The sequence below is a fragment of the Aulonocara stuartgranti genome, assembly GCF_965226115.1.
Source record: "Aulonocara stuartgranti genome assembly, chromosome: 14".
NCBI lineage: Eukaryota > Metazoa > Chordata > Actinopteri > Cichliformes > Cichlidae > Aulonocara > Aulonocara stuartgranti.
In genome coordinates, this window is record NC_138950.1 from 22,999,693 (window position 1) to 23,015,492 (window position 15,800).

At 40.5% G+C, this 15,800-nt stretch overlaps 2 protein-coding genes across 7 annotated transcripts; both read right to left on the reverse strand.

The window, feature by feature from the left end:
- Window positions 1-2,569: 2,569 nt before the first annotated feature.
- LOC309687878 (CLOCK-interacting pacemaker) lies at window positions 2,570-10,294 on the reverse strand. 2 transcript variants are annotated; one of them, XM_082503147.1, is made up of 6 exons: window positions 10,223-10,294; window positions 9,999-10,148; window positions 8,876-9,014; window positions 5,535-5,717; window positions 4,744-4,925; window positions 2,570-4,619 (listed from the first exon to the last, which is right to left on the reverse strand). In XM_082503147.1, the coding sequence occupies exons 4-6, from the start codon at window positions 5,707-5,709 to the stop codon at window positions 3,582-3,584; spliced, it is 1,395 nt and encodes a 464-aa protein (XP_082359273.1). In that variant the 5' UTR covers window positions 5,710-5,717; window positions 8,876-9,014; window positions 9,999-10,148; window positions 10,223-10,294; the 3' UTR covers window positions 2,570-3,581. The 2 variants fall into 2 exon arrangements, with proteins under 2 accessions (XP_082359273.1, XP_082359274.1); XM_082503148.1 differs by having other exon boundaries at window positions 2,570-4,616; window positions 9,999-10,294.
- Window positions 10,295-11,000: 706 nt separating this feature from the next.
- Window positions 11,001-15,748, reverse strand: ccnp (cyclin P). 5 transcript variants are annotated; one of them, XM_082503476.1, is made up of 9 exons: window positions 15,526-15,747; window positions 14,876-15,001; window positions 14,558-14,645; window positions 14,225-14,397; window positions 13,962-14,060; window positions 12,851-13,006; window positions 11,986-12,144; window positions 11,719-11,897; window positions 11,001-11,562 (listed from the first exon to the last, which is right to left on the reverse strand). In XM_082503476.1, the coding sequence occupies exons 1-9, from the start codon at window positions 15,613-15,615 to the stop codon at window positions 11,403-11,405; spliced, it is 1,230 nt and encodes a 409-aa protein (XP_082359602.1). In that variant the 5' UTR covers window positions 15,616-15,747; the 3' UTR covers window positions 11,001-11,402. The 5 variants fall into 5 exon arrangements, with proteins under 5 accessions (XP_082359602.1, XP_082359603.1, XP_082359600.1 ...); XM_082503477.1 differs by having other exon boundaries at window positions 15,535-15,745; XM_082503474.1 differs by having other exon boundaries at window positions 11,445-12,144; window positions 14,225-14,394; window positions 15,526-15,748.
- Between the last annotated feature and the right edge of the window lie 52 nt (window positions 15,749-15,800).

A 15,800-nucleotide genomic window follows, 5' to 3' on the forward strand; every position in this document is an offset into this window, starting at 1 on the left:
ATTTATAGTTGGTTTACATAGCTTTGTGTATGTATGTGTAATGTGTATATATAGACACTTGTGTGTGTGTGTGTGTGTGTGTGTGTGTGTGTGTGTGTGTGTGTGTGTGTGTGTGTGTGTGTGTGAGAGAGAGAGATTTACATTGCTGTGCTTGAGAGCCACCATCTACCGGAACCAAATTCCCTGTATGTGTCTGCACATATACTTGGCCAATAAACACGATTCTGATTCTGATTTTAAGCTTTATGAAAGCGCCATGCATATGCCTAAAATCCCATTCTGGTACAGTGCTTAGACCCTAGAGGGGGTGCCACATCTGGTCTATACTTTGATTAAATATCAAGGACCAATGGTATAAATTGCTCACTCTTTGCTCACTCTTTCCAACGGCCTCTGTACATACAGTGGGGCAAAAAAGTATTTAGTCAGCCACCGATTGTGCAAGTTCCCCCACTTAAAATGATGACAGAGGTCAGTAATTTGCACCAGAGGTACACTTCAACTGTGAGAGACAGAATGTGAAAAAAAAATCCATGAATTCACATGGTAGGATTTGTAAAGAATTTATTCGTAAATTAGGGTGGAAAATAAGTATTTGGTCACCTCAAACAAGGAAAATCTCTGGCTCTCACAGACCTGTAACGTCTTCTGTAAGAAGCTTTTCTGTCCCCCACTCGTTACCTGTATGAATGGCACATGTTTGAACTCATCATCTGTATAAAAGACACCTGTCCACAGCCTCAAACAGTCAGACTCCAAACTCCGCCATGGCCAAGACCAAAGAGCTTTCGAAGGACACCAGGAAAAGTATTGTAGACCTGCACCAGACTGGGAAGAGTGAATCTACAATAGGCAAGCAGCTTGGTGTGAAAAAATCAACTGTGGGAGCAATCATCAGAAAATGGAAGACATACAAGACCACTGATAATCTCCCTCCATCTGGGGCTCCACACAAGATCTCATCCCATGGGGTCAAAATGATCATGAGAACGGTGAGCAAAGATCCCAGAACCACACGGGGGGACCTGGTGAATGACCTGCAGAGAGCTGGGACCAAAGTAACAAAGGTCACCATCAGTAACACACTACAACGGCAGGGAATCAAATCCCGCAGTGCCAGACGTGTTCCGCTGCTGAAGCCAGTGCATGTCCAGGCCCGTCTGAAGTTTGCCAGAGAGCACATGGATGATACAGCAGAGGATTGGGAGAATGTCATGTGGTCAGATGAAACCAAAGTAGAACTTTTTGGTATAAACTCAACTCGTAGTGTTTGGAGGAAGAAGAATACTGAGTTGCATCCCAAGAACACCATACCTACTGTGAAGCATGGGGGTGGAAACATCATGCTATGGGGCTGTTTTTCTGCCAAGGGGACAGGACGACTGATCCGTGTTAAGGACAGAATGAATGGGGCCATGTATCGTGAGATTTTGAGCCAAAACCTCCTTCCATCAGTCAGAACTTTGAAGATGAAACGAGGCTGGGTCTTCCAACATGACAATGATCCAAAACACACCGCCCGGGCAACAAAGGAGTGGCTCCGTAAGAAGCATTTGAAAGTCCTGGAGTGGCCTAGCCAGTCTCCAGACCTCAACCCCATAGAAAATCTGTGGCGGGAGTTGAAAGTCCGTGTTGCTCGGCGACAGCCCCAAAACATCACTGCTCTCGAGAAGATCTGCATGGAGGAATGGGCCAAAATACCAGCTACTGTGTGTGCAAACCTGGTAAAGACCTATAGTAAACGTTTGACCTCTGTTATTGCCAACAATGGTTATGTTACAAAGTATTGAGTTGTATTTTTGTTATTGACCAAATACTTATTTTCCACCCTGATTTACGAATAAATTCTTTACAAATCCTACCATGTGGATTCATGGATTTGTTTTTATTTATTTATTTATTTTTTCACATTCTGTCTCTCACAGTTGAAGTGTACCTCTGGTGCAAATAACTGAACTCTGTCACCATTTTAGGTGGGGGAACTTGCACAATCGGTGGCTGACTAAATACTTTTTTGCCCCACTGTAGTGTACTTTTCATATGTCAGAAACTCTGGCTGATTGGGACCCACACCCAGTTTCACACCTTGGCTCAGGCGATTATAGGATCATCAGGGGGTCCTCTTGTCCCTCTTTGGGGGGGTTACTCCCACTAGGTTTATATCTGGGACTCCCCACCATTTGACCTTAGAACTGAAGAAGCTTCTCGGATGAGAGGTGAAACGTCTTCAAGTAACTTAAAGAAGTCCAGACGCTTTTCTTTCCAAGCTCCTTTGACTACGATGACCTGGATGACTGAGAACCTTCACAGACATATGTCAGCATGTTATTTCATTAGGAAAAGAACACAGTGTAGACAAGAGTTACAATCCACACAATCCAGCAAATGGAAAGGAAACTATTTCCATGGCTTTCAGGAACCAGAGACAGTGCTGCACTTCTACCACATGAAGCACCCTGTCAGTTTCCATAGCAGCAGCTAGAATAACTCAAGGTTAAGTAAACATGTGGCACAAAAACACAACAATAATATGAGACTCACCTTGAAAAACTCCACATTGAAATAAAGACCATTTTCCCATATTGTTTTATTTAAATAGCTTAATTATGAAAACTTAGCATTAAAAACCACCTTAAGTTTCACAAATGTGTTCATATGCAGAAAGAGAGAATAATCTTGCACATACCCTATGCATTAAAAAAACAAAACAAAAACAACAGCGTTTATACTCAAATTTTTACATTTATAAACCAAAGTGTGGTTTTCTACGAGCAAAAACAAATGACCATACAAAAGCAACAATTAGTGGCTTGATCAAAAAAAAAGAAAAAAAAGTAAAAAATAAAGCGGCTACATGAGAGGATGTGGTATGACTGGATACATAGAGCTTGTTGCAGAATTGCTTCCATTATCATGAGATGTGTGCTGTGTTTGTAAAAGAAAGAAAGTTGTTATAACCAACAACAACAGCATGATAGCCTGTGATGTAAATGTGCCCCTGTTTAAAAAAAAGAAAAAAAGCTTTAAGGCTTTGTGGAAAAGAGACTGGACAGAAATCCACATGTCCAGTGTAGTGTTGAACAGTTTATATTTTGAGTCTTTAGCTTCAGCTGTGCTATCAAAGGCACAGAATAATCACACCGATGTTGGTGATACAGGTATAAAAGAACTGTTTCTATTCATCTTTCCCTGAATGTGGTTGGTTTGAAACAACAGCAAAACAACCAAACTTGATAATATATACTGCAGATGTCACCACTGCATGAAGTGCCACTCCCCTTCCCTTCTCCCAGGGAAACACGTTTTTTTCCTCTTCTTTAAGTGCATCTCAAGCACACATTTTACCATCATCTGTCATCAGATGGTGAATCTGGTCTTTGATTGCACTCAAGTGCATTAAGCCATTAGTTAAGTCCGAAAACTGTGACACGCACAGTAAGGACTAAAGCTACGTCTGTGTTTGATTTCCATGGACCTACAGAGATTTTCTGCATGACTCCTGTAACGCTGGGTTTAAAATATTCATAAAACTAAATGTCCACAACTAAAACTCACCCTTCAAAAAGGCACTGCCAACTGGGCTAACCAGTAGAACTGTCAGGAGGTGTAAAGCTGGCTTTGTCTAAGGATGTCTCATTGGCCTTGAGCTTCCTGTCTTGTTTTGACTGTTGTTGTACACCACAGTGTTGCTCTGGCATGGTGCTGAGAAGGCACATTGGCAGGGCTTGTGTGGTCTCAGCAGCTTGTGGCCTGTTGGTGTCTCCTTTGGAAATCCTTTCTGATGGACCGGCAGAACCTGGCACAGTTGAGATTTGGATATTCTGCAGGATTTTAAGGTTGGGATAATTTCCTGACTCAGCCATAGCTTGATGGAGGTGCTCCCAAACAGTGATACCATTTAGATTGAGGCTGGGGTTTCTGGCAGCCTGGCACAGCAGCTCTGTGTGCTGCCGCAGCTGGGAGAGGTCCCTCTCTGTGGCGTTGCTCTGACGCATCAACTCCTTTGTGCGCAATGTAATGTCCAGCAGACCAGACTGTCTGAGGATTTTTACTGTGTTGAGAAAACGTCGGTGGCGAATACTGGTGGTGGCATCTCTGTTAAGTCCAGCCGAACTGGTTGTGAATAACGAGTAGCTGGTGTCCTGACTGGATACAGATGGGGATCTCTGGCTCATGGAAGTAGGGGTGGGACTTGAGGCAGACAGTTGATCTTGGGGTGGAGAAGAACACGGCATGCCAGTCGCTGAGAGTGCCAACTTAGGTTGTTTATGAAGGTGCTGCTCTGGCAGATTTCGGGTCACAGACGGGCCATCACCCTTTTGTTCTGAGCACACCCTCTTGCTGAGACTCTGGCATTCGTGGATTGAATATTTATCCGGTGGTTTCTTGCTGGGATGTGGCGCTATGCGTGGGTAGGAGTTCAGTATGGGTAAGTAGGAACCAGGTATTTTCCTTTCTGAGACATTAAACTTTCGGGACAAGGGCTTTGATAGCTGGAAGGTAGCAGGCAACAATCCTGGCTGCTGGAGAAGGATTATTTGACGAGAACCCGAATGGTTGATGTCAGTGACGCTGTTTCCCCAGAGAAGCTGGCCTCTTTTCTGGGTCACATCTGACTGCTGGAACAAAACAGGAAGAGAAAAGTCAATATGACACACTGGTGAGGAGCTCCACCGTACATCTGATGTGAACATTATTTTTCTTTCTGAAAGACTATCCTGTGTTGGTTGTATCCTTCTTTACCTGGTTAAGCATCGTGTTCTTGATCATGTAAACAGGTGGCTGGTCATGACCATCAGGCATCACGGAATGCTTTCCAAGATTCCTTTGCATACGTTCTTGGTTTTGTGACGTTTCTGCATGTTCACTGGCTCTGAACTGGCTTTTGTTTCTCTTCTGGTCCTCAAGTTGCCAGTCTGAACCATCTGCAGAAAAGTTATTACAGGACGAAATGCTAACAGCTGAACGCCACATTCAAGAGGATAGTTGAACTTTTTGTGACACAATGCAGCAGAAAGATGTTTTTTCTTCCCCTCACTACCTTATCAGGCAGTACCAAATCAAACTAGGCAAACATTTGCTTTATTCTCACAAAAGGGAAGACAGGAGCAACATGCATGCTTTCCTACAGTCAACACTTCTTTTGTGGTATCAGTAGCACAGTGTTTGTATTTCTGTTTTATTTATTTTCTTATTTGTATTTGAAATTTTAAAAAAGTGCATTAGATGCTCTTAAATGACTCAAGCCACACAAGAACGTCCAACAATACTCATTGCATTATGATTTTCTTCTAATCAACTTTCACCGTGTCCCTTAGGAATGTCGCATAGATGAAAATCTAACCCCAAAAGCTAAAACTATATATTTGTAATAACCTTTTCACTTTGAATTCAAGGAGATGCTTTAGATATTATTCCAGCAAAGTTGAAGTGAAGGTATCAATGCTTGCACTGGCTTGTATATAAATCTAAAAAGCATGGTGAATAGCTATGAAATAAAATATGAAACGTTCGCTATATCGACTTGGACTCACCAGAGAAGCCAGAGTCCTTCTCGGAGCTGCAGTGGGAGCCCCTCCTGCTTGAGTCATCTTTGTCTTTAATGTCACGTATAGCCAGTAGAGCTGTATTGTTGCTCTTATCTTTAACTTTCTTGCTGGGTGCAGCACAAAGGCTGTGCTGATCCAATGGAGGCTGTTCCTTTGGCATACTGGACCCTATCAAGAAAATCAGAGAAATTTAAATAGCTCCTCTGTGCTAAGATGTAGGAAATAGTAACCCTAAACAGGTTTACCATATATATAATCCACAAATAAACAGCAATATCCTCATACTTCATACTATAGGAGGGTAACTGTTTCAGTTTAATTTGTAAAATGGAATACTCTGTTTCAGTTGATGTGTGGTTAAAATTCCTTAGACAGCAACATTAACCACAGTGTTGAACAGATGGTCCTAACATCACTCACTAAGACACAGTTAGACAGATACTTTTTAAGTCCTAACCATAAACCAGATCTTGACATACATTTAGGACTCTATTAAGCCATGTACATGCCCATATGTTTTTTTAATTAATTAATTAATCAATTTTAAAAAAAAAATCACAAAACTGGATTTTAAACAATCAAAGTGTGATTGAAGCACATACTCTCAACTTTAACAAAAATGTTGCACAAATTCAGATTCAGAGGCTCAGAAGCAATTGGACAAATCCCTGATGCCAGGTGCGTCCCAGCCCTGTGTTTTATTTCCTTGAGAAATTAAACAGATAAACAGATCCATGGTTAATTGCAAGAGCTGTTTTTCACAGGGTGTCCTTTCACTGGAATGAAGGTCCAAAGAGAGAGTGTTGCAAGTGAGGCTGGAAAAAATGAAATCAAATTTAAAAAAAACAAAAAACTATTAGAAGGATAGCATACAATGTTTACCAACAATTTGGTAGATTCTTGCACGGGTCAGTGTTTCCTGAAAACCCTCTCCTGTCTGATCATTTCCTGATAACATTTACATTTACAATAATTGATTACACAGCAGTGGAGAGTAGACTTTATCAAAGCAGATGTCTTTCTGAAAGCGCTGTAACTAAGTTTCTAAAGTTAGAAATATCCTGTCTCAGAGTGATGCTGAAAAACTAGTTCATGCATTTATTACTTCCAGGCTGGACTACTGTAATTCATTATTATCAGGATGTCCAAAAAACTCGCTGAAAAGCCTTCAATTAATCCAAAATGCTGCAGCAAGAGTCCTGACAGGGACTAGAAAGAGAGAGCATATTTCTCCTGTTTTGGCTTCCCTTCATTGGCTTCCTGTTAAATCCAGAATTGAATTCAAAACCCTGCTCCTCACATACAAGGTCTTAAATAATCAGGCCCCATCTTATCTTAATGACCTTGTAGTACCATATCACCCTATTAGAGTACTTCGCTCTCGCTCTGCAGGCCTACTTGTTGTTCCTAGAGTATTTAAAAGTAGAATGGGAGGGAGAGCCTTCAGTTTTCAGGCCCCTCTTCTGTGGAACCAGCTTCCAGTTTGGATTCGGGAGACAGACACTATCTCTACTTTCAAGAGTAGGCTTAAAACTTTCCTTTTTGCTAAAGCATATAGTTAGGGCTGGACCAGGTGACCCTGAATCCTCCCTTAGTTATGCTGCCGGGGATTCCCATGATGCATTGAGTTTTTCCTTTCCAGTCACCTTTCTCACTCACTATGTATTAACAGATCTCTCTGCATTGAATCATATCTGTTATTAACCTCTGTCTCTCTTCCACAGCATGTCTTTTATCCTGTCTTCCTTCTCTCACCCCAACCGGTCGCAGCAGATGGCCGCCCCTCCCTGAGCCTGGTTCTGCAGGAGGTTTCTTCCTGTTAAAAGGGAGTTTTTACTTCCCACTGTCGCCAAAGTGCTTGCTCATAGGGGGTCATATGATTGTTGGGTTTTTCTCTGTATCTATGAAGCGCCTTGAGGCGACTTTTGTTGTGATTTGGCGCTATATAAATAAAACTGAATTGAATTGAATTGAAGACGACTAAGGCTAAAAGAAGATGACTAAAGACCATGATGACATTATTTCCTTGGTTGATAGGAACTTGACAACAGCTAACCAGGTGAAGAACAGAGGAAATAGGTGAGGCAATCATTGTCAAGGTAACAATCAAAAGACACATTTAAGAATGGAAATACAGAGCTGATTACACTCAAGAACAGGAAAACCAGATAAGACTTTACAAGAATATACCAAAGTTAGTCTGCACCACAATGTTGAGAAAAGTATTCTCAAAGACAAAAACAGTCCATGAACCAAAGCATACTACATTATCTGTCAAATATGGTGGAGGGAGTATTATTCCAGTGGAACTAGGTCACTAGGATTTCTTGATGAGATGTTTGCTGATAGAAGAGGCAAGAGGAAACGTCTGTCCAGATTCTGCACCTCACAATGCAAATGGATACGTACCCAAAGCCTACTGCAAAAGCAACTCAACAGTTTCTAATGGCAAAGAAATATTTTCTTCAATAGCCAAGTCTGTCGCTTGAGCTCAGCTCAACAAAGCAATGTTCGATCATTTAACGCAATGTTCGATCATTTAATGCAAAACTAAATACAGAAAGGCCCCCAAACAAGCAGTGGCTGAAAATGGCCGCAGTAAAGGCCTGGAAGAGCATCTCAATGAAGGAAAAACAGCATTTGGTGATGTCCACGGGTTCTAGACTTCAGGTAGTCATTTAGTGTGAAGGACTTTGGTAAATAAATAACACAAATAACAATTCTTATATTTAAAATTGTTTGTTAAATTATTTGTAAGTCTCTTGTAATAGTTGTAATTCCTAAATAGTAAATGCAAATTGCATTTAATTTTTGCATGCCTTCAGCTTACTCCAACCACATATTGACAGTTTGATTTATAACAAACTTCTACAGAGGGAAAATTACAAAAAATTCTTTACCCAGTAAATTGCTGACCTAATTGTATAAAGCCCAATGCCTTTGGAGTTAGTCTACAAAAAAAGTACTGTTGTTTGCACCACAGTACTCCATGGTGCAAACAACCAAGATTTCTGCCAAAGGCCTGTGAGAAATACCATCAAACAGACATAAATGTTAGTTGATGGATCTTTGCTAAATAAATAAAAATAAGTTTGTTTGCAAGACACTTACTGACAGGGCAGTATATGTGTAAACAATAGTTCAAGATTATAGGAAAGACAACAGAATTACATACCAGCATCATCTGATCTTGTTATTCAATTAGGACTCAACTGTACCATGTATCAGCATACAAATACATATAATTATATTAGGAAGTTAAAGAAAAATGGGTTTCTGGTTTTCTAACTTTCCAACAACACATTTCACACACGTTTGCAGCTTACCTGCTTGACCCCACACCACTGTCTGCTCAGCTGTGATGTGCACTCTGCTTCATGTGCTGAAGACAGTCACTCAGCTGGGAAAAACTATCTGCCAGCACCATTTCTAAATTGCCCCAAGCATGTCACCCTGCATTATGTTCTGTAAAACAAAACGTAAAGGACGAAACAAGTAATCATATCAATTCATACTGTACAACGCAGGCACCGATATAAATAAACTGACATGATAAAGCTCGGCTTTAATGAAGATACTAAAATGACTTACAATTAGGCTGTAATACACAGAACTCCTCATGTTGCCCACAAACTGTAGCTACAATCTGATATTATCCCTCTGTGCTCTCTACTGTGATTTCTCTGTCTCAAAGATGAGTTGAGATGATAACGATTTAACTACAGCAGCATGCATGGCTGTGCAGTTGAAGGACTTTTAACTTTAATGGCTGCTCTTTAAGAATTTAAAGATATTATCCTACCAATCGGGTGGGCTTGACTGATGACATCATCACAGCATTTATGATATTATCGGGCTGGTTCCATGAAGGCACCACAGCCCGCTGTCAGCTGAACAACACCACTCTTCCCCCACCCCCCGTGTTATGTAATACCCAACTTTAAGTCCGGCCCTCTTCTTACATACACTTCCTCTCACACAAACAAAAACATAAAAAATACATTTAGTATCCACGGTGGTGGCAATATAAACGCTGTGTGTAGATTATCTGTTGACATAAGCTAAACGTAAAACCTCTACGTAAAACAGCCAATTATACCATTCTAAGGCTTGTTTTCTAGATTCTCTGCTTTTTAAAAAAAAATGCTGTCCATAAACGCTCAAATGTTATAGCTGTTGTATATCCAGTATGTATATTTTATATGTGCTTTGTCAAATTTGCTGTTTTAAAAAAACTAGGGTTAAAACTGTTTGAAATTAGGCAACGTCCATCAAACTGTTTAAGTTGAACGCCATATGCGATAAATTTCAAAATAAAACTCACAGCTTAAAAAAAAAAAAAAAAAAAGTAAAAAGACGCGGTTCTGTGAATAGTATCATATATTTTATACACTACTCAGTGCAATATATAGTTGTTTGTTGAGTTTAGGTTCTTCCGTCACTACTTACCTGTACTTTTATCCAACCGGACAAACTGCGACGATTTTGTTTTGAAATTACAGTGGCTAAATTTTTCCTAGCTTGACGTCGCCGATCCCAGAAACGATCCGAAAAAGTGAAAACAAAACATAACCAGTGTCCGCACGCTGTCACTCGATCCTGTAAGTATGAACAACACTGTGGGAGGACAGCCCAGCGGCGACACAATTAAACGTGTGTTCGTCCTGTTTTACCTTAACTGAACCCACAGCTGCCTGTTGTACCACCTACCACACACACACGAAACGAGCTCTCTCCGCCAGCTAAGCTCCCATTGGTCCGTGACAGAACTCCAAGAGCCAATCATAGGAAACACGTGCGCAGGAAGGCAGCGCTTGTGCAGGAAACCAAGAGGGTCAAAAGACACATTTGCGAAAGGACAGTTTTCCAATTTCATTGTACTACTGTACTATATATGACTGTGCAATGACAATAAAGAGTTCTCTTATATATACACACAGATGTAGTCAGGATGATTCAACAGTAAGTGTTTAATTCATGGAATAATGAACCTAGAGTACCTAGGTCAGATGAGCCCAAACACTCTGCTAATGCAGTGAAAGCATTGATAGTGTTCCATTGTGTGCGTTGGTTTTTTTTAGTCTTCCTAGAGTTTGGGGATCATCTTGACAGAACAGAACAAAAAGACAAGCAATATCCAAAGATCGCTGCATATCCGTCAATAAACCATTCCTGAAGACTCAAAGAAATTAAGAGTGTTCAAGTTGTGTTTAAGAATAAATGTGGTCAAAGCAAATATTGACAGACAAGTTCCAGTTTCCTGTACATTGGCACAATACGTCTCTGCACCCATTTCCACTTTTTCTAGCAAAATATAAAGAAATTAGAGGTGGCTTCAGACTTTTATACTTTTTTTATTAAACATTCCTGTGCCATTGAAAAGAAACACTTTCCAGGTGCCACTGGACTTAAATGTATTCCACATTTATACAAAAATGAATAAGCCGGATGTCAATACTCAGCAACAGACACTTTATTTTTTTACATTAAAACTTTCTCAAATAACTTGGCATTCAGACATCCTCTCCACAAAATGGCAAGACAAGGACACATCAATACAGTTTAAATATATATTTCTTAAATCAGCTACAAGATAAGTTCATAAAACAGGTGTGCTGCAAAGTTGGTCAGTACATATGTCTGGCAACAAATCTTACTTGTTTCTTTACCCAATTACATGTCAACACTTCATGATCCATAGTCAAGATGATACTGCTTTGGTTGGAAGTTTTTTGTCAAAGGAATGACATTCTTGAGTTATACTAGTGTAGTATAACTAGTTTAAACTAGTTTGTACAAGTTTAGCACCTTTGAAGCTCAACAATGTAATCAAGTTGTTTCAAATCAGGTATGTCAACTGCATACACCCAGTAGACTGGAGGCATTTTTCAGTCCTGGGTGTCTACTGACATGCATGGTTTCTGGAGATGAAAATTTAAGAAAAGTAGCACAGGTCTGAGCCTTGGCAGCAGCACTGGCTAGAATATGCATGATCTTCATAAGAGTAGCTTCACTGAAAAGAAAGAAAGAAAGAAAGAAAGAAAAAAAAAAAAAAAAAAAAAAAAAAAGCAGCACAGACATTAAACTAACCACTACGAAAGTAACAAAGCTTTGTATAGATGTAAATGTGGTAACTAATTAATTTGTGATGAATAAATGTGTTGCTGACCTGCCAACATGAATGCTGGAGACTAAACACCAGGCAGCCTCTCCCTCTGGTGTTGTAGGCTCCTGCACAACTTGGCGGGCCAAACAGAGTGCGGCTCCAGCGAGCTGAGCGGGCAGAAACACCACACACTGGCCCTCCAGGAGCGACAGCTCCAGCAGATAACGAGCCATCCACACCACCTAGTGCCACAAATAACAGGATGGGGTGACACTGGATCTTTCTGATCAATATGTACAAAACATCTTGACAAAAATGTTGTCCATCTACCATGGCACTGCAGTGAGCAACGGAGGCAAAAATAAGCAGGAAATGAAGAGGTTGAGAATAGGATAGCTCAAACTTGAGGCCGGAGAGGACTTTGCGTTCCATTCGCAGAAACTGATGCTTAGTATAGGTGTGATCCATCAGGGAGCAGAGTCCAGACACCTGGAGCAATCACCACAAGATAGAACAGCTTTAGAAAAGAAGTTTGTCGTCTTAACTTGCAAGATTAAAAATAGTAGTGAATCTCAAAAGATCATAAGGTGAATGGGTTTTTTGTATTAACTGAAAAGGTAAAACTTTCATATATTCATTACAAAATGTGAAATATTTCATACACTTCATTTTTATTGTTATAGCATATAGCTCGTGAAATTCCAGAAATTCAGAATTCCAGTATCTCAAAATAATATTTCTTAAGATGAATACCAAAAAAAGAATTAAAAAGTTGAGCTTCTGAAGAGTATGTTTATACACTCAGCACTTCGATAAGGATTATTTAGCACAAACTAATGCATCAGTGCTGGATGGCATGTGGGTGATCAGCTTGTGACACTCCTGAAATGTTACTGAAGCCAAGCTGCTTTGATAGCTGCTTTCAGGCCATCTATGTTTTTGGGTAGGGTATCATCTTTAGGTAGTTTGTTTTCACCTTTCTCTTAACAAAAAAAAAAAAAAAAAAAAAAAAAAAAATTCCATGTGAGCTTCAGGCCAGATGAATAGGCTGACCAATTAATCACAAAAAAACAAGAGAACATAAAATATATTTATGAAGGCATGCCAAATTACACTGTATTGAACATGCTCACGGCTTATTTAGAGATCCAAGGATGCTGTATCTGTTCAGACATGGAGTGCTGAGGCAGCATACCTCAGGGAGAAGACACTCTTCTTTCTTGGCAGCAATGAAGAGACAAACCATGCCAAGGAGCTGCAGATTGGCTGTGGTCACCTTGATTAGTCGCAGTGAGCAGTTGAGGAGGTGTATAGCCAGATAAAGGGTCTCATCTTGAAAGTGCATAATTTCCTGGGAAAAAACAAAACAGGACCTTCATACTCTATATCAGGGGTGTCAAACTCAAATACACAGTGGGCCAAAATTCAAAACTGGAACAAAGTCGCAGGCTAACGTTAATATTTATTGAAATATATTTATTCCTCCAGATATAAGAATGAATCTTTTCTTATGGACTCAAACACGTTTTGCTGAAAAACTGAATATGGAACAAGCAAAGCTTAATACTAAACAATATATATATTAGCTGTATAATACCAGTAGGCCAGCTCTAATAATAATAATTTGGTATGGCTTCGCGGGCCAAATGTAATTAGGCTGCGGGCCAAATTTGGCCCGCGGGCCAGAGTTTGACACCTATGCTCTATATGGAAGATGTACATACATAACCACAGTGATGCCATCCATTAATTTGTACACTACCATTTTAAAAGCATTGCTGTTTAGCTTTTCACATATTTCCATCTTGGCTTTTTTGGAGTTGAACATGAAGTGCAGGCTTATCAGCTAATACGAGCAAGCTGTATGAAGCCTGCTTCCCTTGGGGAAAATGCTAAAGATGCATCAGCACAAAGGCCCACAGACTCAAACCCCCCCCCCAAAAAAAACAAAAAAAAACAAAACAAACAGTTTTCTTCAACTTCTACACGCACCGATAACACAGTCCCACCCCCGCCCCCCAACTTTCCCCATTTCCCTCTATAAACCACCACTGTGCAATACCAAATTCTATGTGCAATAACCTGAACTGTATATAAATAACACCATTTACATATTTACAAACTTACAATATGTATGCTCATAGTTTTTTTTAGATAGATTAACCCAACATTATCCACTTACTTTGATGGTGTGTTTTCATGCGTGTCCTGTGTGCCCAGTACCCGTTTTACTTTTTACAAACAACCCAACAAAGGGATACAGTCTTTGATTAGCTAAAAATTAATCTACTTTAAATGGGACTTACATGAACCTGAATGAGCCAATCCACCAGAATACCTCGAGTGGCATTAGTAAAATACCTGGGGAGGTCAGCAGTGGGAAGAGAGTTCTGTGTTTGGGTTCGCTAAAGGATGAAAATAGAAGACAGAAGGCACATTAAAAAAAAATAAAGGATGAGAGTGCAATAATAAGTGTGTGAAGTCACATTACAAGTGACCTGTGCACACAGCCCACTTGAAAGACAAGGTTAACTCAGATAAGACATGAAGGGGTTTAATTGTGTCTCACCATCATGTCTAGAAACATCTCCCAGGCATATGTCCGGTCCCATATGACATCTAATTTCTCTAATGCCTTCTCTATTTCATGGCGCAACAAACTAGGAACCAGCACTTGTAGGCTAGGAAGACCCTGCAGGCCACAAGGATAAAGCAGCACAGGATCTTCTACACACCCTTCTGCTATACAGGACAGCAAGAGAAGCACAAGTTTATAAACGTTGAGCAGATTTAAAACGATATTCCCTCTTATGAGCACTGACAATTCAATTTTATTAACCATTCATCCTATATGTTGGCACCACGTGGTTTTATGGCTCTGATCTTTCAAAACAAAACATACCAATTAATTTACCAGGTGACCATGCCCTACTGTCCTCATGAAACCCCATGATGATGCCATCACTGGTTTGCAAGGACAGCCTCCTTTCCTGCAGAGAACACATTTGATCATTGCAAAATGATGCTCAATTTGCAACTCTTATGATCATGGCAAGGAAAAAATAAAAGCACCAATTCTAACCCAGACTTTTTTCTCCAGAGAGGAACTTTACATCCACACAGAATTCCTGCAACTATTCTACACTTAGCTGGCAAAAGAATACATTAAGTCACTTTAAGTACATGAAGTCATGTTAGTGTTGGGAGACAAAAAGCATACCCATCTGCGTTCTGGTTCCATTTTAAGCAAGTTCATCCTGGACTCGTCTGCTTCTACAGGCAGCCAGCGATCTATAGGCCCAGAGGCATTAGCCCAGGTTCTTAGTGGGGCTCGCCTTTCATCCGCCTGGAGGGATCACAGATGGTAACTGACTGACACTTTCTGATTCTGACATTAAAATTGAATGGCTATGCATTTCTCCCCCCAGTACAGTTTGTGAGACAATCTGCTGACAGTATATCTCTGCAATGATTTGTTCAAAAAGCGTGCCTCACATCAAGGTCCTGTTACAGCCACATGGACTCATGGCAGGTGAACACAATCAGTCTAATAACAGAAACTTGTAGACTTTGAGAAAGGTGACTGCAGTGCAGTAAAAAAAAAAAGTTTCAGACTCATCTAATTATGTTGCTGTGAGATGATAACGGGGTGCAATAACAAAGGAATGTGATTAATGAGGTAAAGGTTACTTTTCCTCATTCACTTCTCCACCAGCTTGCCCAAATTCTCACCGCATTTGAGCAAGCACACCAAGGTTTAAGGCAGAAAAGAAATGAAGCATGGAAACTGAAGAAATTTCCATGCTTCATTCTAACAGTTGATTTTAGAAGTATATCACATATGTTTAAGACTGGGTCTCTGGAGCACACCGAGCAAACCTTCTTGTGTAAGTCCAGCAGAGGCTTGGTGTCGCAGAACCCAGTCCTGGCCATGGTCACAGCCGAAGACAGAGGTCTCATGCACGGCCGCTGCAGCTACTTATCCACGGGTGTCGACGGAGGCCTGGAGCAGAGTCGTGCAGCCAGAACAGCCATTAATAAAGACAGGTGAGCCCACTGATTGGGGCGGGGTCAATGGTGTGATGGACAGGTTAGAACTTCCGGTGGATAGCCAGATAGATGGCTAAATAAACAAATGGAGATTG

Excerpts from the sequence above, each read along its gene's own strand:
- ccnp (XM_082503473.1), bottom strand. The coding sequence starts at position 15,615 with ATGAGACCTCTGTCTTCGGCTGTGACCATGGCCAGGACTGGGTTCTGC. Across the intron at positions 15,002-15,525 it reads TACACAAGAAGGTTTGCTCG|GCGGATGAAAGGCGAGCCCC; the intron begins GTGTGCTCCAGA and ends TGATCCCTCCAG. Across the intron at positions 12,145-12,850 it reads AAGAGTGTCTTCTCCCTGAG|GTGTCTGGACTCTGCTCCCT; the intron begins GTATGCTGCCTC and ends TGATTGCTCCAG.
- LOC309687878 (XM_082503147.1), bottom strand. The coding sequence starts at position 5,709 with ATGCCAAAGGAACAGCCTCCATTGGATCAGCACAGCCTTTGTGCTGCA. Across the intron at positions 4,926-5,534 it reads GAAGGACTCTGGCTTCTCTG|ATGGTTCAGACTGGCAACTT; the intron begins GTGAGTCCAAGT and ends ACTTTTCTGCAG. Across the intron at positions 4,620-4,743 it reads AGAACACGATGCTTAACCAG|CAGTCAGATGTGACCCAGAA; the intron begins GTAAAGAAGGAT and ends GTTTTGTTCCAG.